Source organism: Haliotis cracherodii, unplaced genomic scaffold, assembly GCF_022045235.1.
Source record: "Haliotis cracherodii isolate W230 unplaced genomic scaffold, xgHalCrac1.p SCAF_14, whole genome shotgun sequence".
NCBI classification, from domain to species: domain Eukaryota; kingdom Metazoa; phylum Mollusca; class Gastropoda; order Lepetellida; family Haliotidae; genus Haliotis; species Haliotis cracherodii.
Window position 1 is genome coordinate 18378459 of NW_027266269.1, and position 26198 is coordinate 18404656.

The 26198-nt window shown below is 38.2% G+C and overlaps 1 protein-coding gene across 1 annotated transcript in view; it reads left to right on the forward strand.

The window, feature by feature from the left end:
* The first annotated feature begins 590 nt into the window (after positions 1-590).
* The window catches only part of LOC139461052 (carnitine O-palmitoyltransferase 1, liver isoform-like), a 42048-nt gene continuing 16440 nt past the window's right edge, over positions 591-26198 (forward strand). Inside the window, exons 1-6 of the mRNA XM_071242565.1 lie at positions 591-802; positions 19039-19193; positions 20113-20235; positions 21097-21400; positions 22138-22242; positions 24404-24535. Coding sequence (XP_071098666.1) covers positions 678-802; positions 19039-19193; positions 20113-20235; positions 21097-21400; positions 22138-22242; positions 24404-24535 — 944 coding nt within the window. The 5' untranslated portion in view covers positions 591-677. The remainder of the gene's footprint in view (positions 803-19038; positions 19194-20112; positions 20236-21096; positions 21401-22137; positions 22243-24403; positions 24536-26198) is intronic.

A 26198-nucleotide genomic window follows, 5' to 3' on the forward strand; every position in this document is an offset into this window, starting at 1 on the left:
GCCAACATACGTTGAATAGACACTTACCTTCCTTGAAATATTATGCACATTTACATATATACAGTTAGAAATATGGCGAACGTACATCTATAGACGAATTAATATGGCTATTTATTTTTACATGTGCATGTATATTGACACGTTTATTTATAATTCAGTGTATCATATATAACACATTTCTTATCCGTATGACTAGGTATCCAGTATTGACAGCGTTCTGTTGTACTCTTATGTAAACATCCTTTGTTATTATTTGGTCTTATATAATGACGTTGGAATACAATAGATACAAACTAATACTTACAGTTTATTGAAACAATACCATATACCGTTTGTTCATTTCTATGAAGATATATATGAAGAAGCCATTAATACTAACCGCCTTTCAAGAACAACCGTTCACTATTTAACCTGACTTACATATTAAGTTCAAACCAGTTACTTGTATTTACCGTAAACGACAAATGCGGGTATATATTTAAAGATACGAAATAAATTATCCCCGATTGGTCAGTAGACGTCTGTGTATTGTGAACGGTATTGTACGTAGTTACGAGGAAGGTAGCATTACTGACTCGCCGGCTGCAAGTTAGTATGCGAGCAAAGTCCACATGTTGGTAGTGTTGACAATTTGCAGCGTTTGACAGCTGAACGCTGATCGCTCCCCTCAGATCACAATGGCCGAGGCCAGAAGCGCAGTGTCCGAACCAAGAGTCAGTAAATTTGAGGAAGATAAGACCACAGCACCAGACGTTTTAGATGCATGGCGACGGGGGCTCCTTAGACGCTTCTTTAGAACACGGTAAGATTCTAACTCCCAACATTTCTTAGAAATTAATTTTTTCAATCATGACAAAACCCCTGTGATTTGGAGATGTGACTGACAGGTGTCAATTTCACATCTTGTAGCAGATGTTCGTATGTTCGCCGATATAGTTTAGTTTGTGTCTCCGGTTACACTGGAATATGGAGACCATAGGACGTATTTGTATGTGTCTGTTGATGGTATGGGTTTAGATGTTGATATACCATCATGGGTATATTGGCATTAAGTATGATTGTGATCGTAAGGATTGATAAATGACTATGTAGTGTGGATTTTCTTTGTGAGCATAATTCTGAAGTCACAAAAAAAAGTCCAAATGTCGAACTATACTAAATTCAGGGGGACAATGAAGTCTTTTGCAGCTGAATACAATAAACATGCATTAGGCTAGGCCACATACTAGCCTAATACGAAAACAATCATGTTGGCAAGACATGCAATAGTCGAAATTAAATTTTATCTTTTTCCCAACCTCTCCAATCTACAGTTACAGTTGTACTAATTGAATACAATATTAAGAAGTAGAGATTATGTTTCTGTGGTCTTTATCACAAAATTTTGTTATTAACAGAATTGCTGCTAGTCCAAACAGGCGGCACCATGATGTGAAATTTTGGAATGGAAACTATCTTAAATGATGTGGAGCCAGAACAAGATTTTAGTTTTAATATTGTGTAAAAGGTTTATGGTTGGGATGTATTTTGGGGTTGTCTGGTTATTTTGTTTGTTGTAGTTTAACGCCACACTCAGCAATATGCCAGCATTATGACATCGGCCCGGTAATAATCAAATCTGTCACAGACATTCCAGTGATCAAAATTGTGAGCAACGATCATTGATGTTGGGGTACTCCGAGACACTATCAACCAAGTCATTGTGCCTGACCACCCAATCCAATTTGGTCGTCTCTTATAACCAGCATAGGTTGCTGGGACCTATTCTAACCTGAAATACCAACCGGGAATTGTTTTGTTCCAGTTAGATATGTACCAACAATCCTAACCACGACCCCCCCCCCCCCCGAAATATACTATGAGCGAAAGTAAAAGGGACCTTATTCTAGAGACCCACAAAATATTTGCCTTTAGTGATTTCCCATTTGTACATCATCTTTTCACTGACACTCATATAAGGACAAGGAGATCACATATGCTGGGTGCACAAGATTCATTTTGAACACTGATCAGAGTGAAGCTGTTAAGGCGGACAAAATAGTTTCCATTAGCAGAAGTCATGTGTGCCCAGTGTGTGGTATGAAAGAAAAACACCTCTAGCTGTGACTTGCTCAAAGGTTTAGTAATGATAGCGTACACTGGTGATGCATGTGATGCCTGCTGACACAGTTGATGACATCACACACAAAGGTCAAATCACATGCATCATGTCTCCAACAATAGATACAATGGAGCTAGCTGGGATTCCAAATGAAGTGCCCTTGGCAGGCAAATTTGGAACAACTGTTATTTTGTTCAAAATTGGGATATATTTTATTAAGTTATTATTTTCCTAAATTCAGAGGTACTGTAACATTGAATTTTTAACATTGTATTCTATGCAATAATGTTGAACTGTGCATTAAAGCCTCTTTCTCTATATTGGTCGGGGCGGCGGAGTAGCCAAGTGGTTCAAGGGTTCACTCATTATGCCAAAGACCCAGGTTTGATTCTCCATGTTACAGCGCTACCGTTTACTGGTAATTACTAGTTTTGTACCAGTAAAATTAGGCTTGGACTGGTAATTCTTGTGACTGCCAGTCCCTGTGGACTGGCAAATAAAGTGCCTTATAAATCTTTGTTGTTGAACAAAACATCGGTGATATTCATTTAAGTACATTTTTCGAACAAAGTCAGTTTGTCTGTTACCATCAGGGTTTCCCCTTGTCTATTTCTAGGTTAAATATCCATTTGTAGTGACTTCATCTCGAAATATTAAAAAAAGAGAGAGAAAGTTTGTGTTAATGACGTATAGATCTAAAGACTACGTTACTTTAGAGATGACATCTTTGCACTGAACATTATGTTGAAAGAATTTAAACCAAATAATTTTCATATGTTTTTTTATTTGTTGAAAGTTGGGACTGGCAAAAATTAGGGGGAACTGGTAATCTTTAGAGTTGCCAGGCCACAAGGATTTCTGGTATCGCCTGCCGTGATATTGGTTATAACAATAACAGCATGAACTGGGAAATGTTTCTTTCCAACTTGGGATTTTTTACTCACATTTGCTGCAAGACTAAGGGCAGAGCTTGCTGACTGTGACATTCCTTCTGTTTTCTAAATTGTCAAGTGAAATATCATGTTTCTCTCATCGAGTGTCATTACAAATGTACAACCTTGAAACGTAAATTCTCCCTACCTGACACGAATGGTCATTCACCACCGCTTGGAATTTCTGCTTAAAATGTAGTTCCGAGTTAGCAAACTCTTAAATACGAATAAAAGGAATAAAACATATTTGAGGTCACTAAAATTCTTTATCATACATTTTTATATGATTATATACAACATCACCTTTAAAACATTCTTGAAAGTTACGAGACCGCTGTTGGAAGCGAAGGAATACACACTGGTCAAGTAACGAAAATGGCGCCTTGTGAAACGACCAATCTTGATTGACGAGTTACATGAACTATATACAGTTTATAACAAAAACATTTCCCAAGAATAACAAACGGCAAGAAGCGATATCAACTCTTCAAATTATCATCTTTCATTGTTTTGTCTTGTTAGTGTGGAACTGACATAAAAAAGAAGTCAACAGTTTGTGTACGGGCCAGGCGCTTATGATAAAGGGTGACAATTTGCATGAATGTACCTCTTGTATGACAATAGTTCCATTAAATAGTTATGTTCACTGCGGTGAAATAGCAAGTATGATGTTCACTGAATATAATATATGTTGTGATTTGTGATTTATTTAATGCAGTATTTGCACTGTATTTCTCACAAACAAGAAACATGACAAATTTCTGCTAAACGCTCACGATAACATTAAAGACAGTTAATTGTCATCAGGATTACAACTAGTTCTGACAACTACAGTCTGTGACTTTAGCTTCTAACTCCATGGCTTGAGTCTAGTAAAATGTCTTTTGGCCTGGTAAGCTATACAAGTAGTTTTTGTTGTTTGTGTGTTGTTTAACGCCACAAATATTCCAGCTCTATGACAATAACAGTAATATCTACTGAAAATGATATCACGAGATGGTTGGGGCTGGAAGACTCAAAGATTTAGGCACGGACTGCAGCTAACCATGGACAGTAAACTTGTGTTAGTTTCCAACATGCACAAAGGACTTTTGTTGCTTTACTTGACAAGACTCATGCACTGGACTGGAGTGTTGTTTACCTGCTTCCTCCTAGCTGGGATGTGGCCATACAAAATTAATTATTTGATTTTCATCCCCACCCGCCTCTCCTGATATTATTGTCTGAAAGTACCCACAAACTAATTGCTATGTGTGTCCCCTTCTTTCTTTATATGATCCGTGAAGATCCAGGTTAGAATAGGTCTTCAGGAACCCATGCTTGATGTAAATAGCCACTATACTTGTCATAAGATGCGATTAACAGGATCCGGTGGTCAGGCTCGCTTACTTGGTTGATGCATGTCATTGTATCCCAATTGGGTGGATCGATGTCCATGATATCAATCACGGGATTGTCAGGTTCAGACTTGATTATTTACATACCGCTGTCATGCAGCTGGAATATTGCTGAGTGTGGCATTAAACAAACAAACCAATCTTTCTTTATTCAATGAAATATACCCACATAGACCTACTCTGACTAACATTCATGATTCAATCGATTTGCTATCCTTTCAGAGTTAATGTAAAAAAATAATAAATATAAAAATGCACATTTTTTGACACATTTACGCATTGGGATGAAAATCTAATAAATAATTTATTGTGTCCTAAGTCAGAATGACATATTTTATCACATTTACAAGAAAATGGGGCACGTTATTACGTACACTACTTAATCTGCCCTTGAATAGTGGGCCAGGAATTTGAAACCATGTTCTGGTGAATGAACAGCTGTAGAGAGTACAATGTTGGGGGCAAAGTCCAGGTGCCCCCTGTGGATTTCGGTTATCAGTGTCTGAAAGTGTCTGCAGCTGACTGATAGCTGTGATAAAAATAACTATGTGTTGTTATTGATAAGAGTTTCCAACACTTCTGAATGGCCTCAAAATGTCAATAACAATTTATGTAAATGAACAGGATTAAGACCTACATACATACATACATACAAACATACATACATACATACATACATACATACATACATACATACATACATACATACATACATACATACATACATACATACATACATACATAGTTTTACTTCTCGATACAAGTATCGATCACAATCGCACAGTTTTTTTTGTGAGTGTGGCAGGTATTTGGCCATCCTGTCTATTAAAAAGATGGCTTGCAAGCACACCCACACGCACACTGTACATTTGATTCCCAGCAACGTCATACCAAAAGATGTTAATAGATGGTACTTGTTGTTACCCTGACTGGTGCTCTGCATTATGGGTCTAAAACAAGGACTGGTCGGCTCGGAGTCGGTATACTGTGCCTAAGTAGGGTAATCATGTTAAACTGAGGCATGGTATCCCAGTGACCTACCACTATAACCTGGCATTTGTCCGGACTAGTACAAGAAGCCACACACACATGTGCAATGCACGTTGCTATATAAGTGTAATAATCTTGGACACAGTATTAAACCTCACCTCACCTCACCTCACCTCACCTCACCTCACCTCACCTCACCTCACCTCACCTCACCTCAACTCAACTCAACTCAACTCAACTCACAATGCTTGCCGTAAAGGCGACTATGCTTGCCAACGACTAAGGGGATCGGGTGGTCAGACTCGCTGACTTGGTTGATGCATGTCATCGTATCCCAGTTGCGGCTATCGATGCTTATGACATCAATCACTAGATCATCTGGTCCAGACTTGATTATTTACAGACTGCTGTCATAATGCTCGAATATTGCTGAGTACAGCGTTAAACAACAAGCAAACAAACAAACAAACATTTTAATGAACTGTTATTAAAGATCATAGCATTCATTATCGAGACCTTGTTTGGCAATTGAACATATGAAACCTTGATGAAATTAATTAATCATGTTATTTGGAACAACAGCAATGATCATACTAATAGTAACACCCCTGTCGGGATTCCAGGTCAAAGCGGGTACCCAGCATCCTCAGCTGGTCGGAGGCAACTATAATGGACGGGCTGGTCAGGCTCCCTGCCTTTGTTGATTGTGTGTCTACTACTCCAAAGGCAATGATCATTGGTCATAATGTACCCCCATGGTACTGTGTCTTCATACCACAACAGCTTAGATGGTTGCTCACAATATCAATCACTCTATTATCTGGCCCAGACTGGGTTATTTACAGGCCACTGTCACATAGCGGGAATATGAATACTGCTTTAAAGCTCTCAATGCTACTGTCGAACCAGTTCGACAGAGTTTGTCACTACCAGTGTTGCTACTGTCGAACCAGTTCGACAGGCGAATAGCATAAGGACACCCACAAACAAAACTCGCCATATCTATTTACCAAGAAGGCTTTGCGTTACATTTAAATTACGTATGGCATGCATAAATGCTCAGCTTGCTCAATATCAAAGCTTTCAGTAGTGTATTTACCTCAAAAAGAAAATATCGCGAGTTTAAAAAGTTTCAGCCAAACTTCGCGGCACACAACTACCACAAACGGCCATTGTTGACTTTTGGCACCTCACGCTGATCGGCATGCAGTCCGACATTTTCTTTATAATGTTATGATTTTTCACAATCGATCATAATTTATTGTTTGCCGACGAAAGGAACACACTCAAGTTCCTTAATTTCTAAAAATTAGCAATTTTCGAAGTAATTAATTATAAACAAAAACAATCTGAATCGTAACATCATCGATTGGATGAAACTTGTGCGATCATGGCAACGGCGGTAAACAAACAACTCCACATGCATAATGATCCCGTAAGACTATTATAATAATTTTGTTACATCTAACTTCATTTTCTAGAATTATTGACACGAATGTATAAATCTGCGTAAAAAAATATCATTTTTATAGAGTTTTCAAATGATTTCGTTTGATAAACTTTCGGACACATCAACAAGCCGACAAACGTCGGTGATACGTTTGGGCGTGGCCTAACTCGCGATTTGTGTAGTTGAATTAAGTCAACAAACACTGCAAATAATGACAAATATTGGATGATACGCAAAATCTGAACTGTTATACATTCTAGGTAAATCATGCAATAGCAATATAATGCAGTTTACGGAAAATAATCGAAATACTTGCAATTTTACCTATTATTTCTGAAACCGGAAGCACGTACCGCATGACACATTGAAGCAAAATATGCAAAAGTTGGTAAGCGATCATAAAACAAATTCCGAAATAGATTCAAATTCAAAAGAAAATACATAGTTTACTTTTTTTCGACATTTGTTTACTATTTATTGATCTGGATAGCAGTCTTCACTCCTATTTGTTTCATATTTATACGTGATTGCCGCCGATGCGTAACATCAAATTTGTAAGTCTAAATCCGAAACCGTAAAGGATTCCGCGCTCGATGATTTTAAAATTATTTTCTGAAAACGACGACAGCGGAGAGCGATTTAACATATTAATATGCCATAATAATAACAACAGAAGATTGTTATTGTTCTGTCATTGCAAGAAGGACAATTTAGAATATTAAGGATTGTTTTTAGAACGTTTACTCCCCCTCCCCAATCTTCAGAACGGATGGAAGTAGGTACTCACGTCGACTGGATAAATGTAGGGCCTATGTGATTTTGTACCCAAAACAAAATTGTACCCAAAGCACTTGATGATTTTGTACCCAAAAAACTAAACTAAATCTTTTTGATCATATTTATTTTTTCATGTTTATTGCAAACAATGAGCTGAACATTATGGTAAAACATTTCATCAATAATATGACTAACCTAAATGTACGTGGTCCTTGAGTGTAGTCAGTCCACATTGGCACAACTCAAATTGACTGATTGTGATAGGAAAGTAATAAATTCTTGTCACTAGAGAAGAGGCCAGTAAATTGGTAAACCGTAAGGTAATTGTAGATCTAGCGTTTTGACAGAAAAGTGATAATAAATTAACTTTTTTCATATAAAAAGCAATGTGTAAGTTTGAAACTACAAAACTGTAATACAAAAATATTCTGGGCACAAAAGCACATACCTGTTTGGGTACAAGCTCTCAAGACATTTTACGTACAAAAAAGCACATTTCAAATGGATTTCATAGAACAATGAGATAAAAAAGATATCTAATCAGTGGAATTCCATTTCACATTTTAAACAAGTATTTGTTTACGTAACCAAGCTCAGGTAGACGGCTCATGTTTTGTCCTAAAAGTAGAAAAAAAATATGGACACCTCAGAAATGAGGGCTTTTAAAGTAATAATTCAGTCTAACTTGTCAGATGGTTTGATATTGGTCCATCAAAGAAAAATCCTTAGGAAATTTAATAATTAATTTATGACACAAAAAATTTGAAGCACTAATCCTAAGATTATTCAAGAAAGGACAAATGTGGATTTTTTGTTATTGCAAATGCTTTTGTTTTTGGCATTTCTTGTTTCATGATGGCAAGGGCACTTTTATACACACCAACTGAGGAACTAGTGACACACCAGCTGATTAAGTTTGATACTGTGATTGCATATACAAGGGAAAAACAGGTTTGCAGCAGTACATGTATGCGAAAATTAACCACATAAGGTGACATAAAGTCAGGGGGTGAGGCTGACAGGACAAAATACATCTGACAAAGGTAATCATGTATACAGGGACATTTCTTTTCATTCCACCCAGAAGGCTGAGACACAAAGAACATAAGGACCTATACTGACTGTATATTCAGAAACCCATCAAAATGATTAAGGATGTCAGATCCAAAGCTGGTGATGATCTGCATTTATTTAGAATTTTTGTACATTATATTGACTGAAGACGAAAACCTGTTGATCACATTTCACAATGGTTCATGTTCCTTCAGGGGACATGCATGAGTGTCACTGTCAAGCACACGAGAGCATACTGCAACAAACCTGGAAAGTCCTGCCACACTAATTACACATTATTTCATTGGTGAGAACCCTGAAAAAATACATAAGGTAGGATATTTCCATGTACATTTCTCCAACCGAACAGAACTGCAAGAATTGTCAATGTATGTATATGTGCCCTATTCCTTTTTCAAAAGATAACATTCTCTTATAAATATATGGCTAACTCACCAGCTAAGTGCCACCCTGGTTCTTGTGATTAAACAAACAAAAATATCATGTTCTGTTACAAGAAATTAATGTATCGTATTCATATTACAATTATATTTAAGAATTAGTTTTTTGGAAACAAACAACTTCATACACAAGATTAATGTCCATATGAGTTGTGTATGTATAGGTTCATATAAGGATCTTATCTATTTCTATATTATTTTATGAAATACTAAACTTATTTAATGACATCAAATAGTTACTTATTCACATAATTTATGTTCAGGTGAAAGAAGACAATTGTTGAATAAAATATGTAATTAAAGTCTGATCAGTTACACTGTGCTGATGCATTGACCTGTTGACCAATATTTAGTATCCATACACATAATCATTGTGGAAAAAATAGATACTAAATATAACTTAATATTTTAGAAGCTGTGAACAGATGTATATAATTAAACATTAACAAATCTATCATCAATACGCAATCATGGCGGTCTCTATATTGATGGAATAAATTTTAAGATGATCCATGAATTGTTGTAAAATCATGCTAGATCTAGAATTGAGAAATGTATTAAATTATAAAAGGAAAAAATATTTAAATATCCCACATTTAATTAGAAACTAACACTGAAAATATGTATATCGTATTTTTTAATATATATATTTACATCACCCACCTGCGTATATCCTACCATATTCGGCATCGCATGAATGCTATTTTGAAACACGTTTTGTGACGCCTATTATCGCGCACCTGTTGTGGGGTGTGATCGTCGCCGATCGACGATTTCTATGGACTTATTGCTTCAAACACATAATTATTAAAGTGAAAACAAAGTCATCAACATGTACATCGCAGATACATGAATCATATCACTTTATATTCAACGTAACATGGAATGGTGATCCTTATGTATCAACAAAAGTTCAAATAAAAGATACCGAGAAACTTGCATGTGGCGTGTTTCCGGGTCACGGGAGCATGCAAGGTCCAACGGATTAAAAAATACGTCAATTATATCGTGAAAATCACTTTGTAATTTCATGTTAGTGGCGATTACTGATAGTATGTAGTGATTTGTGTTTATTCTTTATAATACAGGCGAAATATTTCAAAATTGACTGTAATTGTTTTGTTTCGAAAGATTATCAGCAGACTACCCCTGTCTGTGACATCACATCCGGTGACCTTTGCGCAAACTGAAATATTGCTGTCAGAATTTACGATCTTTATTTTCATTTTTCTCTCGTCATATTAAACGGAAAATGACAAATGAAAGAATCTTCGATTGAGAAGATCGTCAACTTTCGCCAAGTTATAAACATGAAGACAGTGTAAACTTTGTTGATATTAAAATAGCAATAAGTTACGACGAGGTCGGGCGAAGCGCGCCATGTTTGATGTTCGAACGTCTGCTAGCATCATGACACGGTATTTGTATTTTCGTATATCGTAAATATTCAACCAAAACACTTGAAATAAGGATTGGTGAATATTCATGAGTCATTTATTGTTTCCTGCAAATTTGATAACGTGACATGTTAGATTAACGCGAATGTTCGTATTTCTGCAACTGACATGGTGACCTCGAAAATTTAGTTTTTTTCTGTTTAACGTTTTGATAATAAATTTACAGAAATGGTTCATAATTTACCACCGCGCTGTTACTTACCAATAAAAAACATCGAATTTATACTCAGTTAAAATTAAGATATCGGTGATCTGATTATTGAAATCAATTAGCACAAATTTAACGATTTAGAAAGGTTCCTAACATGAAACGTAAACTACCTTCAATATCGTAATTCAGGCAAGATTACGAAAATTTACAAATTTTGTGTTCGTTTTGGTCTTAACCTTGGTATGATTGAAAACATCAGGATTTTTTTACATAGTAATGTGTATTTTTCTGTCAGGAATAAATGTGCAAAATATTTCTTCAATTGGCCCTTGTATAATGAAGCACCAGCTGTTTGAAATCACCCACCCTCTTTACATCGCCTTATGCTAAAATTAATCCAGCAGGCAGGGCCAAGAAGTCTGAAAACAATTCAGCAGGCTAAAGGTTAATCAAACAAAACAAATCTGATAGTGATGGGGTGAAAAGGATTCAAAGTCATGAATGTATCACGTTACCTTTTTCACAGTATACATGGTATATGTATCACTATACAGTATAATGTATTTAAGTGAGAAATGTTGATTTATAAAAGATTAACAAAAGGGTATTAGTTTATTTTAAAAAAAAGTCTTTACCCAAAATTTCTTCCTATTTTACTCCGAAACATGATCAAATTAATAAAAGGCCTTCGTGACAGAAGCTAAAATGTTGATAAGCTCCTGTTTCTAAACAACCTGATAATCCTGTCATTTTCATAGCTTCCGTGGTACATTTTGGTTTCTGGATGATGACTTGGGCAAGTACATTTCAACCACATTTGGTTTTGCAATCTAAAAGACTTCTTCTGAATGGTCAGTATTACATCAGCACATGACCTGTATTGAGTTTGCCAGTATTTGTATGGTCATTTGTTTATTGTTTAATGCCACACACAGCTATATTCCAGCTATATGATGTCAGTCTGTAAATAATTGAGTCTGTACCAGACAATCCAATGAATGAAATGGGATACGATGACATGCATCAACCAAGTCTGCGAGTCTGTCCATCCGATCTGTTGGTCGCCTCTAACAACAAGCACAGTCAGCTTTTACATCAAGCATGGGTTGCTGAAGACCTATTTTATCCCAGATCGTCACTGGTAGCTTACGCCAGTGATTTGTGTGGGTACAGACCTGATCAATTTGATGACTGCTGTGCTATATGTGAAAGATAAAGCATGTCCAAGTGAGATATTGAGATTTAAAGCCTGCATCAGAGGGATTAAGCTGAGGGATGTTCACCCCGACATTTTATCCCGAGGAGGAAGGTTTCAAACTTTCAGCCTCGTGAAAACCTGAGAGAAAGTATTTTATCCAACATATATTCCCCCATGTTCACTTCAAACTACTTTGAAAAGATGAATATCTGTGTACGTATTTTCAGAAATGAAAAACAATTATACAATGAGCAGCAGGCACTTGTCGAGAGTTGAGATGTTTGTCCTAAATACAAAATTCGACTCGCTCTGTGCCTTCTCAATTTGACAAGTGCAACATGCCCTGTGCTATTGTTTCAAAACCATGGATAGCAATGTGTGTATGTTTGAATCATTCAGGCACTACTGTGCACATTTTGATTATTAAGAAAAACAAAATATTTTATCACTCACTGCAAATAATTATTTATGACACTCCAAAGTATGACTTTAAAATATTTTCCCACTGTCTATAATGCCCCAGTGGTCCCAAGTTGTAGCAGGTTGAGAATCATCAGCACATGTCATGCGAAGTAAGGTTTTGAATCCCAGTTGAGGGAACTATTTAGGGAACCATGTTAATTAGAAGATAACATCCCTTGGATGTGTAAATAAAATATCATAACATCCTGCCAATGAGATTAACCAGCTTGGAGAATAATGGGATGACGTCACAAGAGGTTTATAAGTCCCAGTAGATAATCCCCTACCTGCGTTTTCCTACCCCACTCCTTCACAGCTGACGTATGTAGGTATTATCTTGCTGTGGGATTATGGCAGTTTGTTAGATAAGTGTTTATTTTCCTCAAGGTTGAACACTTGAGTGTTTACATGTAAGTTGTAATCTTACTTGTAGATATTTCTGTATGTTCCTGATACCTCTGAAAGACATGGTGAGGCCTGGCAATTTGTTTGTTACTGAATCCATGCAACAGAACCTCAATAAACATGATAAAGGTAATTAAACTTGAATGTTTTACACAGTTTTGGGGTTATTAGGAAAAAGGCAGGAGGCATTCATTGCCATTTCCATCAACCAACACTGTAAGGATTCGGCAGGAGGGGTTTTGAAAGTCCACGGAAACAATGTCACGACATCACTGAAGTAACAGTGCATGAACTTGATCATAACATCAAACTTGATGTCAGTCATGACGCAGTCATTTGTTTCTGGACGCATTTTTCCTTAATTGAGAGTCATCTGCGCAAGAATCCTGCATCAGGGGAAACCCTGCTCGGGCTAACAGGACAGAAAGTATCCAACAACAATCTAATGATCCTTACTAGGGTTAACAGGACAGAAGGTGTCAAGCGTCATTTTAATAATTATAAATCAGGTTAACTGGGCAATGTAGTGTCACCAAGAGCATTTTCCCAAATCCTTATGACTTGTAACTAGATTTGGCTACCTGGACAGAAGGTGTTGGTCAACATCATTTTAGTAATCCTTACTCTATATAACTGGGCAATGAAGTGTCATCCAAGAGCATTTTCCCAAATCCTTATGACTGGTAATTAGATTTGGCTACCTGGACAGGTGTTGGTCAGCATCATTTGAGTAATCGTTACTCTATATAACTGGGCAATGTAGTGTCATCCAAGAGCATTTTCCCAAATTCTTATGACTTGTAACTAAATTTGGCTACCTTGACAGAAGGTGTTGGTCAGCAGCATCTTAGTAATCCTTACTCTAGATAACTTGGCAATGTAGTGTCATCCAAGAGCATTTTCCCAAATCCTTATGACTTGTAACTAAATTTGGCTACCTGGACAGGTGTTGGTCAGCAGCATCTTAGTAATCCTACTCTAGATAACTTGGCAATGTAGTGTCATCCAAGAGCATTTTCCCAAATCCTTATGACTTGTAACTAGATTTGGCTACCTGGACAGAAGGTGTTGGTCAGCATCATTTAAGTAATCCTTACTCTAGATAACTGGGCAATGAAGTGTCATCCTAGAGCATTTTCCCAAATCCTTATGACTTGTAACTAGATTTAGCTACCTTGACAGAAGGTGTTGGTCAAGAACATTTTAGTTGTTGTTGCATTAAGTGTTTGAGAGGTCCCCTTCTGCCTAAGCAATTGGCTGACCTGTCCCTCTTTGGGACTCCTGTGTGCGAGTAGGGTACACATATCTATTGTGAGTTTGGTATTCACATAATTTCTGTTTTTGTATTGATATGATCTATTTTCTTATATTGATATGATTTCATTTTTATCCTTGGCTGCTCTGTTTATATATGCTCGAATAGCTGTCCATCTCTCAGAAATAGAGTTAGTTTGGCCTTCGCTATTGCATCTCTTGGCTCTAGAAGATCTATGACAGATAGCGAATCTAACTGCAATTCTTGTTTTAACCTAGCCCGGGCTGGGGCATGGTCTTGACATTCTAATAACACGTGAGCAATGGTTTCAGCCTGATTGCAAGATGAACAAACCTTGTCATAGTGCTTTTTGTGACCGAGTCTGAGGCGTGAGATAGCAATTTCAATTTTCCTTTCATTTGAGTATAAGTTTGGCTTTTGTTGGACCTTGGGTTGAATTTTGTATAGCCATCTGCCGATCTTACTTGTGCCCCATTGGGCTTGCCATCTTAACAACATTTTAGTAATGCTTACTATCTTTATAGATAACTGGGCAATGAAGACTGCTGAAGTATGTAGACCGCTGTGATAACACCCAATCAGTAAACAATACAGAGGGCACGTGTCGTGATGATGGTAGAACAAGTGAGCTATCACCACAGGATGTTGGTCTGTGGGGCACTGTATCATGTCTCATGTCTTGAGTGGTGATAATTTTCTCATGGGTTCAGTATAGGTACAATGTTGAAGAGTCACTCACAGACAAGGAGAGTTGTTTTGTAATGACACTTTCAGTACATGAGAACTGCAAGCACGTTTCAGCACTCCAAATGATGTTTTACTTTTATTACTTGCCCGAGAATCACCTGTTTAATAACACACAGCTGTGTTACACATTGTGTAATACCAAAGCCCGTGCTTATGTACTGGGGGAATATGTACTAACAAATACTGAAAACTCCCAACATCTCTGGGCTTATGTCAGATACTAGAACTATTCACTTGTTTTATAATACTGATATTACATGGGAGCTCTATATATGTTTACTTCCTTTTGCAATATAGTGTGGTCTGTCCACCAGAAATGTCTATGCAACTGTTATAAGTTGTGTGGATAGCATCAGGGAATGGATGGCAACGTACATCTTGAAACTGAACGAGGACAATACCTCACCTTGTTCTCGCTGACTTCAGCATTGTAGAGAGTGTGATCACTCCCAGCCATACTACCAGAAACCTGGGCATCATCTTGGATCCTCTCTACAGCTTGGATAAGCAGCCATAAGCAAATGTGCATAATACCATATTCGCAACATCGGATAAATCAGGAGATCTGTCGATGTTGAGGCTACAAAAATGTGAATCCCAGCTTCTGTCATCTCTAGGTGGGGTCACTGTAATTCCCTCCTCTGTGGCATACCAAGGAAGGATGCAGAAAAACTACAGGGTGTTCAGAATACAGCTGGAGAAGTCTGACAAGAACACCAGAGTGAGAACATATCACTCTGATGTTCACTGAACTGCACTGGCTGCCAATCCAACAAAGTGCAATTTGAACTACTCACTCTGGCTTACAAGGCAATGCATAGTTTGGCTCCTGCAGACTTACAGGAACTCTACTATCATACAATCCTGCATGTTCTCTCCGATCTAAAGATCAGCATCTGCAAAACATATGGCGATAGGCCATTTCAACATGCTGGCCGATTGGTATTGAACAATCTGCCACAAGAAATCCGAGAAACAGAATATCTGACAAACTTTTAGAAGACACACAAAACCTCTCTCTTCAAGGTCAAGCATGGTCTCAGCAGATTTGAGCAGTTGTTAATTGTAAAATGTGCTGTACAGATTCTTAATTTAAAATGCTGTTTTGACTCACTTCAATAATATTTTTTGCACTGTTTGCTACACAGATTTTCAAGCCATTTTGCATATGCTTACCATATGTACTGTTTTGATTTTGACACTGGAAGTCACATTTTCAAAATGTCAAAGTAGCTGTAAATTTTGAGGTGAAATGTTACTAAATTATTTCCTGTTATGAATTTTTTCAAATGACTTAAAATGACAGGAATATCTTAGAAACAAGTAATTAAATTGGAGTGGCCTGATGTTTATTAACAATAGTGGGATTAACAAACACTGGAGAGACCGGCCATACAGGGAGGGTGTCAGTGCGAGAGTGTTGACCATTCCTACTGTTGGTGCAGTCCACACACAATATGCACTGATGTGTGTATTTGTCCAAGCTTACACTTGTGGGAGGTTGCTGGTATGTTGACAATCACCAATGTAATGTGTGATTCAGTGATTACTCAAATATCAGATTTGTGTTTGTGTCATACTTTCTTACAACCGTTGTACCAAACTCAGAACCAACTTCTCTCAAGCACTGGAACTTTCACACACTTTTGAACAAAATGTCTGCATTTGCTCAAAATGTTTGAAAGAGTGTTGAATTTTCAACAAATCATCTTGATAGTACACACATGCTCACTGCTATGAGAATGTTGTAATAAGGGGTTTAATTTATTGTTTTGTAATTTTTGGAACTTTGTTTTTGAATTTTTATAGCCAGCCCATAGAATGTTTGTTTTGTGGTAATTTCATTCAAACTTCAAAAGAGTAAGTACTATGCAGGGATTTTACCTTTGTCTGTTTGCAAGTCCTGGAAACCTCCAGTAATACATGTTGGGGGTCTGTGGCATAATACTGACTATAAAATACCCCAAATCTACACATGGCCACAGATCAGCTCTAAAGTAATGCTATTCCCTGTCCTGTCAGAACCTTGCTACCAAGGAAATAAATAAGGAGATAATGGGTGTCAGAATAATGTGGTTGGGTGTGATGAGGTGGCCTAATGGTTACAAGGATGCTTGTCAGGCTGAAAGTTTCAGGTCCAGTGTGGGTAGTGCATTAGTGCCCGGTTTAGATGTTGCTGGAATGATTAAAATTAAATCACCCGCACACACTCCAGATAAAATGACTGCAACCTTCTTCAATAAATTAGTTTTTGAAGTTTTTATTGCTTATGAATATATTCCAATTAAATATTGGGAACACATGCTATAAGCGGATTAATGGAACAGTTATTGTGTCAAGCAGAAGTTTCTTGGATTTGCATTAAATGCTGCTAGTCTGGTAGGTGGTGAAATAATATTGAATATGGAAATTGGAACAGCTTTAGTATCTCTTAATAGCTAGGGCCTTCTTCGTGTGTTGTAAGAGCCAGATTATATGTTGATTGTACAGTGGAGCCTGTAGGTTTGATTCTGTATGATGATTCTTTATTACAGTATAAAGGCCAAAGGCCCATAATACATGCTTGATTTTATTAACATGTACTGCGCTTAGGCTAATATACGGGCAGATGTACAATGCCAATCATATGCAAGAAAGTGTGGTACATGTTTCAAATGTTGACAATAGTTGTTTAACATTGAGACATTATGTTTCATTGAACTATAAATATCACTTCATTTAAGAGTGCAGTTCCCTGTTTATAAACTTTATGTAAATACTGACAAGTATCATGAATAACATAATTATCTGATGACCTAAAACTTTTGCAAGAAAGTGTGGTACATGTTTCAAATATTACCAACAGTTGTTTAACATTATAAATAGTATGTTTGAGTGAACTATAATTATCACACATCCTTTAAGAGTGCAGCTCTGTGTTTATAAACGTTATGTAAATACTGACTGGTATCATGAATAACATAATTATATGATGACATAATACTTATGCAAGAAAGTGTGGTTCATGTTTCAAATGTTGACAACAGTTGTTTAACATTATAAATAGTATGTTTGAGTGAACTATAATTATCACACATCCTTTAAGAGTGCAGCTCTGTGTTTATAAACGTTATGTAAATACTGACTGGTATCATGAATAACATAATTATATGATGACATAATACTTATGCAAGAAAGTGTGGTTCATGTTTCAAATGTTGACAACAGTTGTTTAACATTGAACATTATGTTTAAATGAACTATAAATATCACTCTTCCTTTAAGAATGCAATTCTGTGTTTATAAACTTTATGTAAATACTGACAAGTATCATGAATAACATTATAATTATCTGATGACATAATACTTATAAACACCTGTAATGAGGCTGATCTAAAGTGCTTAACAATGTACATTCTTCTTAAGGTATCATACTGTTTACACACAAGTAATACATGATGTTCATCTTCAATAGATGAACTACCTTCCTTGAGACAAAAAGGACAAAAAAGTGGAGCCTGTAGGTTTGATAGTGATAACATCTATCTGTAGGGCTATTGAGATAATAGCATGTACAACTGAAGACTTAACATACTGATGGAGAAAGTAATGTTCACATGTGTGTCCAGGTATGGCTCTTGGGTTAAGGTAGCCCACCATTAGGTGCCCACTACAATAGTGTAACAAAAACATGGGCAAAATATGATTTTGTCTTCAGTCATTGTTTTGTTTTGATATGTTTAATCAAGACGTACTGCAGATATATGCAGAAGGGAATTTCCATTGTTCAAATTTAGGCCATGTGTTGCTCTAGGTCTGACAGTCGTTTATTGTGACTTAATGACTATCTTTAAGATAGGTCCCCAGCACACCATTGCTGATCAGAAGAGGCAGGTTAATGGGTCGGTGGTTAGTGACTCTGTAAATCTGTCACTCTATGACTCTGACTCTGTGACTGTCAGGGGCGGTCGGGTAGCCTACTGGTTAAAGCGTTCGCTCGTCACGCCAAAGACCCGGGTTCGATTCCCGACACGGATACTATGTCTGAAGCCCATTTCTGGTGTCCCCCGCCATGATATTGCTGGAATATTGCTAAAAGCGGCGTAAAACCATACTCACTCACTCAATCACTGTGACTGTCGTGTTGTCGGCCTCTATTAATCTTTTGTTTGACTCATGTGCTATTTTTAAATATTTTCCAGAAACCTGATTCGCAATGGAATGTGGCCTACCTCTACATGGAACCTCTTCGCCTTGGTCACACCTCTCACTGCACTCCGATTGGCTGACTGGAAAGCTGTTCGTCCAATCACAGACCAGCTACATAAAGTGGAAGATCTGATTTGTTTACCAACAGGTACTTCTTTTTTTATCCATATGTAGGTTTAACACAATATATGTATCATTAGGAGTCACAATGTGATATGTATTGCAATAGTCTGCGTGAGCGTAGGAGTGCTTGAATATATTCTTTTGTTCATATAACAGTGGAAAACAAAAGAGAAATTCAAAATTAATGTTGATGTCAGGTGTTTAAGATATCAACAATACATGATCAGACTGTTATGGGCATAATATGATAAAGCCAGAATGTCGATGAGATCAAAATTGATGACGATCCTATGCCTTGATAAATAACATTTGTGAAATGTACGTAACTGTATGTAAATGAAATTTGTATTAATAGAGAATGCAGGTTAATGTGTATTGTTGAGATTTATGTGAAGGCCATAGCTGCCAACTGTCTCCAATCTTTCATATTTGTTGCGAATTTGGAACTAAAATAGGCCAATATGATTTTTTTTCAAGACACTTGTGATTAAATCTATATATGGACTAAACATTCCTAGACACTGGTAAAGAGAGTGTCATTATTTAGCCTTACTCTTGTCTTGTTTATCGACTAGTATGAAGTTGATTTATAGTGTTACTCATATTAATCAGAAGTTGTTGAAGTTGAAATAGAAACTAGGTGATATTGTTGTCAGGCTTTGGTGACTGGACCAGGCGATCCTTACATAATAAACAAATGAAAGAAATCCCTTTGAAATGCGATCTTGCAAGAGATACAGCCAAATCCTGTTCCACGATGTGATATCAGTGCTTCAAGTTCTGTGTTTGAGTGTGGGAGTATTGACTCGTGGAACTGGGCCTGGTGAAGATATCTGTACACGGAGGTGGTGTTTGCAGAGAGGGATTCTCATCATGCATTATGCCACGTGATACTGAGATAAATGAAGGTATGTCATGAATTGATGGCCTTGTTTTATTTCCAGGATGTCCAGTTGTGATCAAGTCTGTGATTGGTTCAGTTGTTGTTGGTCTAGGATTTTTCATCGTTGTGCTGTATGTTCGTCGCTTCACCCTCCGAGCTTTGCTGTCATATCGTGGATGGATGTGTAAGTAGTAGCTATGTGTCAGCATGTGATCCACTCACAGTCCAAGGACTGTTGCCTAGACCCAGTTCTTGGTTTGACAGAACCAGAGCGGCCACCCTTGTCCACCACTGTTGATGTTCCCCTGTTGGGACCAAGGCTGGCTCCTGCTGTTTTCTGTTCCCACAGTCAGGGGGAGCCCATCTTCCCGAGGCAAGTGAGTTAACTGACTATAAAAGCCAGTTTCCACCCTTGCCGAACTAGGCTAGTATTATGGTGTTACATTGTGGCTGGACTAACGAGTCTCTGCATAGTCCAATCAAAATCGCACACCGAAATCGAAATCCGGTTCGTAAAGTGTCATGCAGATTTTGGTTGACTGCAGGATTTGCAAAGCATGTGCACCGCTCACTCGTTGTAAACAGATATTTTCTAAATCTTTTCATGTTTTTAATCAAGGTGCTCACGTGATTTGATGCACTTCGCGATGTTAGACTCGTTTTATCGTTTGATTATCGCTCAGATTGTATTGACTGGGCGCCACCGTTTTGTTTGAAGCAAATGCAAGTGATACGAGAGGTTAAATCTGATTGGTCAATAGGAGAGGCATAAAAAGGACGTAACTCGGAATAGCCACTAGTGGCTCCACGATCGAGCCCAGGAATTCCAGCCTAGTTCGGCAAGGGTGGAAACTGTACTTTTAAAGTCAGTTAACTCTCTTGCCTCGGGAAGATGGGGGGAGCCTGGACCCAGGTCTTGGTTTGACAGAACCGGAGCAGAGACTGGTTCCTACTGATGATGACTCCCAAAATGTTGTTTGCTCTGCACCTGAGCTCTAGTATAATCCTGGAATGTAATCCTGAAGTACAATCATGTGTATTGCAGATGAACCCCCGAAGTCCCAGTCAGTGTTGACGCTGATCTGGGGTGCGATGGTGCGTATTGTGAGTGGCCGCCATCCCCTGCTGTACAGCTGCCAGCGTAGCCTGCCCAGAATGTCTGTGCCCACATTGAGACACACCCTGGACCACCTGCTGGACTCCCTCAAGCCCCTGTATGGGGAGGACTCCGAGGACTTCCAGACTCTCAAAGCCGAAGCCAAAGTATTTGAACAGACACAGGGGCCAAAGTTACAAAGGATGCTTGTATTGAAGTCCTGGTGGTCCCAGAACTGGGTCAGTGATTGGTGGTATGTATCATGGTTTTACATCCTGTTTAGGCTCTGGTCAAAATGTCCCTGGATTTATGAGGCTCAAACTGAAAGTATGTTCACCTGGATTATGATCATATGTTAACAACTGTATCAAGTTTACAGGTTAACAGATCTACAAGGTTTACATCCAGCAAAACACGTTAAGTTTTCTTACAGTTCAAGTCAATAAATAACAGCTCTTTTTGTCATATTTTTACTCTGAAAATGAACAGCTTCAGTGAAACAAAATGAATGATCGTGCCAGACCCAAAATCTTCCAAACTCCACTGTTTACCTGCTGTCGTGATATGGCAGGTGTACTGCATGCAGTGACAGGCAATAGACATTTACTTTTTTATGCACACTCAGTGAGTGGCAGGTGCTGCTGGTAGAGTAGGACAGGCTAACCCATATTGCGAACACCTGCTCTCTTCACCAATTTCCCATGATTCATTTATATAATTTTCATCACTATTTTGTCTTTTGTATCCAATGGAACCTGTTTCAGCAGACAATCAAGACTGGTCGTTATCTGTTTTTTTAAATTTTGGTCAGTATCAAACACTGATTGCGTCAACATTTTCACAATTAATTTTCCGGGCTTGGGTAGGGGTATGTCTCTAAAATAAACGCTGATCTAACATCAAAATTTCGAAGTTTTCCAAAGCCCACTGACTGCGTGTCTTACTGTATGTCTTGCTGTGTGTCTTACTGCGTGCCTTGCTGTGTGTCAGGGAGAAGTACGTGTACCTGATGAGTCGGAGTCCACTGCCCATCAACTCCAACTACTACGTGATGGACCAGAACTCCTGGATACCCACACACAGGCCAACATCCAGGTAACTGCCGCACTTCGATGTGCAGAGGTAGGTCTCTGAGGCCATTAATTTTATCTGTTTTTCCTTTACGGAGAAAAATGAAAGGAGCAAATAAAAATAAAATTAAAATGACTTTTCTGATATTTTTAAATTCAGCCAATTCTAATGGTATAAAAAACAAAAAAATTAAAAGTGTTAACATGAACCATCACAATCAGTTTTTGTTGAAAAGGTTTCATTATATGGATACATAGAGTAGTGTTTTCTGCAAAGGAGACCGATAAGAGTCATGACATATTCATACGCCTCATGAGCACAGTTGAGGGGCAGAAGTTCAGGAAATTCAGACATGTTCACATGAAGACAATCTTAAATGTTTTTGCCAGTGTCATTATTAGAAACAGAAAATTCCATAAACCAACTTAAAAAATTCAATCACCTAAGGCTACTAGAACCCTGTGCTCATTGCTTCCAACCCCAGATTCTCCCTGAGTGAGATTCTTCCTTTGTCAGACCCATACCCACAACACCTTCCTCCTACATCGAGTGCACATGCTGTGATGAAACACGTATATAGTAGGAAGCAGGATATCACCTACATGTTTGTGTGTTGTAGAGCTGCCACATGCATATACCAGATGATGGTGGTGAAACACGTATACTGTAGGAAGCAGGATATCACCTACATGTTTGTGTGTTATAGGGCTGCCACATGCATATACCAGATGATGGTGGTGAAACACGTATACTGTAGGAAGCAGGATATCACCTTCATGTTTGTGTGTTGTAGAGCTGCCACATGCATATACCAGATGATGGTGGTGAAACACGTATACTGTAGGAAGCAGGATATCACCTACATGTTTGTGTGTTATAGGGCTGCCACATGCATATACCAGATGATGGTGGTGAAACACGTATACTGTAGGAAGCAGGATATCACCTGCATGTTTGTGTGTTGTAGAGCTGCCACATGCACATACCAGATGATGGTGGTGAAACACGTATACTGTAGGAAGCAGGATATCACCTTCATGTTTGTGTGTTATAGGGCTGCCACATGCATATACCAGATGATGGTGGTGAAACACGTATACTGTAGGAAGCAGGATATCACCTACATGTTTGTGTGTTATAGGGCTGCCACATGCATATACCAGATGATGGTGGTGAAACACGTATACTGTAGGAAGCAGGATATCACCCTCATGTTTGTGTGTTGTAGAGCTGCCACATGCATATACCAGATGATGGTGGTGAAACACGTATACTGTAGGAAGCAGGATATCACCTTCATGTTTGTGTGTTGTAGAGCTGCCACATGCATATACCAGATGATGGTGGTGAAACACGTATACTGTAGGAAGAAGGATATCACCTTCATGTTTGTGTGTTGTAGAGCTGCCACATGCATATACCAGATGATGGTGGTGAAACACGTATACTGTAGGAAGCAGGATATCACCTTCATGTTTGTGTGTTGTAGAGCTGCCACATGCATATACCAGATGATGGTGGTGAAACACGTATACTGTAGGAAGAAGGATATCACCTTCATGTTTGTGTGTTGTAGAGCTGCCACATGCATATACCAGATGATGGTGGTGAAACACGTATACTGTAGGAAGCAGGATATCACCTTCATGTTTGTGTGTTGTAGAGCTGCCACATGCATATACCAGATGATGGTGGTGAAACACGTATACTGTAGGAAGCAGGACATCACCTTCATGTTTGTGTGTTGTAGAGCTGCCACATGCATATACCAGATGATGGTGGTGAAACACGTATACTGTAGGAAGCAGGATATCACCTTCATGTTTGTGTGTTGTAGAGCTGCCACATGCATATACCAGATGATGGTGGTGAAACACGTATACTGTAGGAAGCAGGACATCACCTTCATGTTTGTGTGTTGTAGAGCTGCCACATGCATATACCAGATGATGGTGGTGAAACACGTATACTGTAGGAAGCAGGATATCACCTTCATGTTTGTGTGTTGTAGAGCTGCCACATGCATATACCAGATGATGGTGGTGAAACACGTATACTGTAGGAAGCAGGATATCACCCTCATGTTTGTGTGTTGTAGAGCTGCCACATGCATATACCAGATGATGGTGGTGAAACACGTATACTGTAGGAAGCAGGATATCACCCTCATTTTTGTGTGTTGTAGAGCTGCCACATGCATATACCAGATGATGGTGGTGAAACAGAAGCTTGACAGGGAGCAGTTTGACCCTCTCGTCATCCGGAACACGATCCCAGTGTGCATGGCCCAGTACGAGAGGGTCTTCTCCACAACAAGGTAACATTTCATAGTTACCCCCAGATTGTTGTTATCAGAATGGAAATAAACTTAATACTTTTATTGGTATATTTGTTCACATGTTTGCTCATGTGTTCATATTGGTCAGGCATGTGTTGTAACTAAGCAGTTTCATGAAATTTATAACTGGAAAACGAGTTGTCGATCCAGGGGAGATAACAATGTGCTGAGGTCGCATGACCAAATTGTCTCCCTTGACAAAAAAGATGCATGGCTCTTCAAGTAGTAATTGTAGTATATTGTGTCTAAAGTTATCTATTTTATATTCTTGGGACAAACAATCACTAAAACATAGACATTGTAAGGACCTATTAATATTGAACTACTTAAATTACACATACAGGCTTGGTGTTTTGTGATGATAGTCGGTGAAAGGGGTTTTGTGATGGTACCTGACACCAGGTGTTCTGTGATGGCAGTTGATACCAGGTGTTTTGTGATGATACTTGATACCAGGTGTTTTGTGATGGCAGTTAACACCAGGTGTTTTGTGATGGTACTTGATACCAGGTGTTTTGTGATGGTACTTGATACCAGGTGTATTGTGATGGTACTTGATACCAGGTGTTTTGTGATGGCAGTTGATACCAGGTGTTTTGTGATGATACTTGATACCATGTGTTTTGTGATGGTACTTGATACCAGGTGTTTTGTGATGGTACTTGATACCAGGATGGTACTTGATACCAGGTGTCTTGTGATGGCAGTTGATACCATGTGTTTTGTGATGGTACTTGATACCAGATGTCTTGTGATGGTACTTGATACCATGTGTTTTGTGATGGTACTTGATACCATGTGTTTTGTGATGGTACTTGATACCAGATGTCTTGTGATGGTACTTGATACCATGTGTTTTGTGATGGTACTTGATACCAGATGTCTTGTGATGGTACTTGATACCAGGTGTTTTGTGATGGTACTTGATACCAGGTGTTTTGTGATGGTACTTGATACCAGGTGTTTTGTGATGGCAGTTGATACCAGGTGTTTTGTGATGATACTTGATACCAGGTGTTTTGTGATGATACTTGATACCAGGTGTTTTGTGATGATACTTGATACCAGGTGTTTTGTGATGATACTTGATACCAGGTATTCTTAGATGGCAGTTGATACCAGGTGTTTTGTGATGGCAGTTGATACCAGGTGTTTTGTGATGATACTTGATACCAGGTATTCTTAGATGGTACTTGATATCAGGTGTTTTGTGATGATACTTGATACCAGGTATTCTTAGATGGTACTTGATATCAGGTGTTTTGTGATGATACTTGATACCAGGTATTCTTAGATGGCAGTTGATACCAGGTGTTTTATCATTGTACTCGACACCAGGTGTTTTGTGATGATACTTGATACCAGGTGTTTTATGATTGTACTCGACACCAGGTGTTTTATGATGGTATTTGGTACCAAGTGTTTTATGATTGTACTCAACACCAGGTGTTTTATGGTGGTATATGGTACCAAGTGTTTCATGATTGTACTTGACACCAGGTCTTTTATGGTGGTATTTGGTACCAAGTGTTTTATGATTGTACTCGACACCAGGTGTTTTATGGTGGTATTTGGTACCAAGTGTTTTAGTTTTGCACCCGACACCAGGTGTTTTATGGTGGTATATGGTACCAAGTGTTTT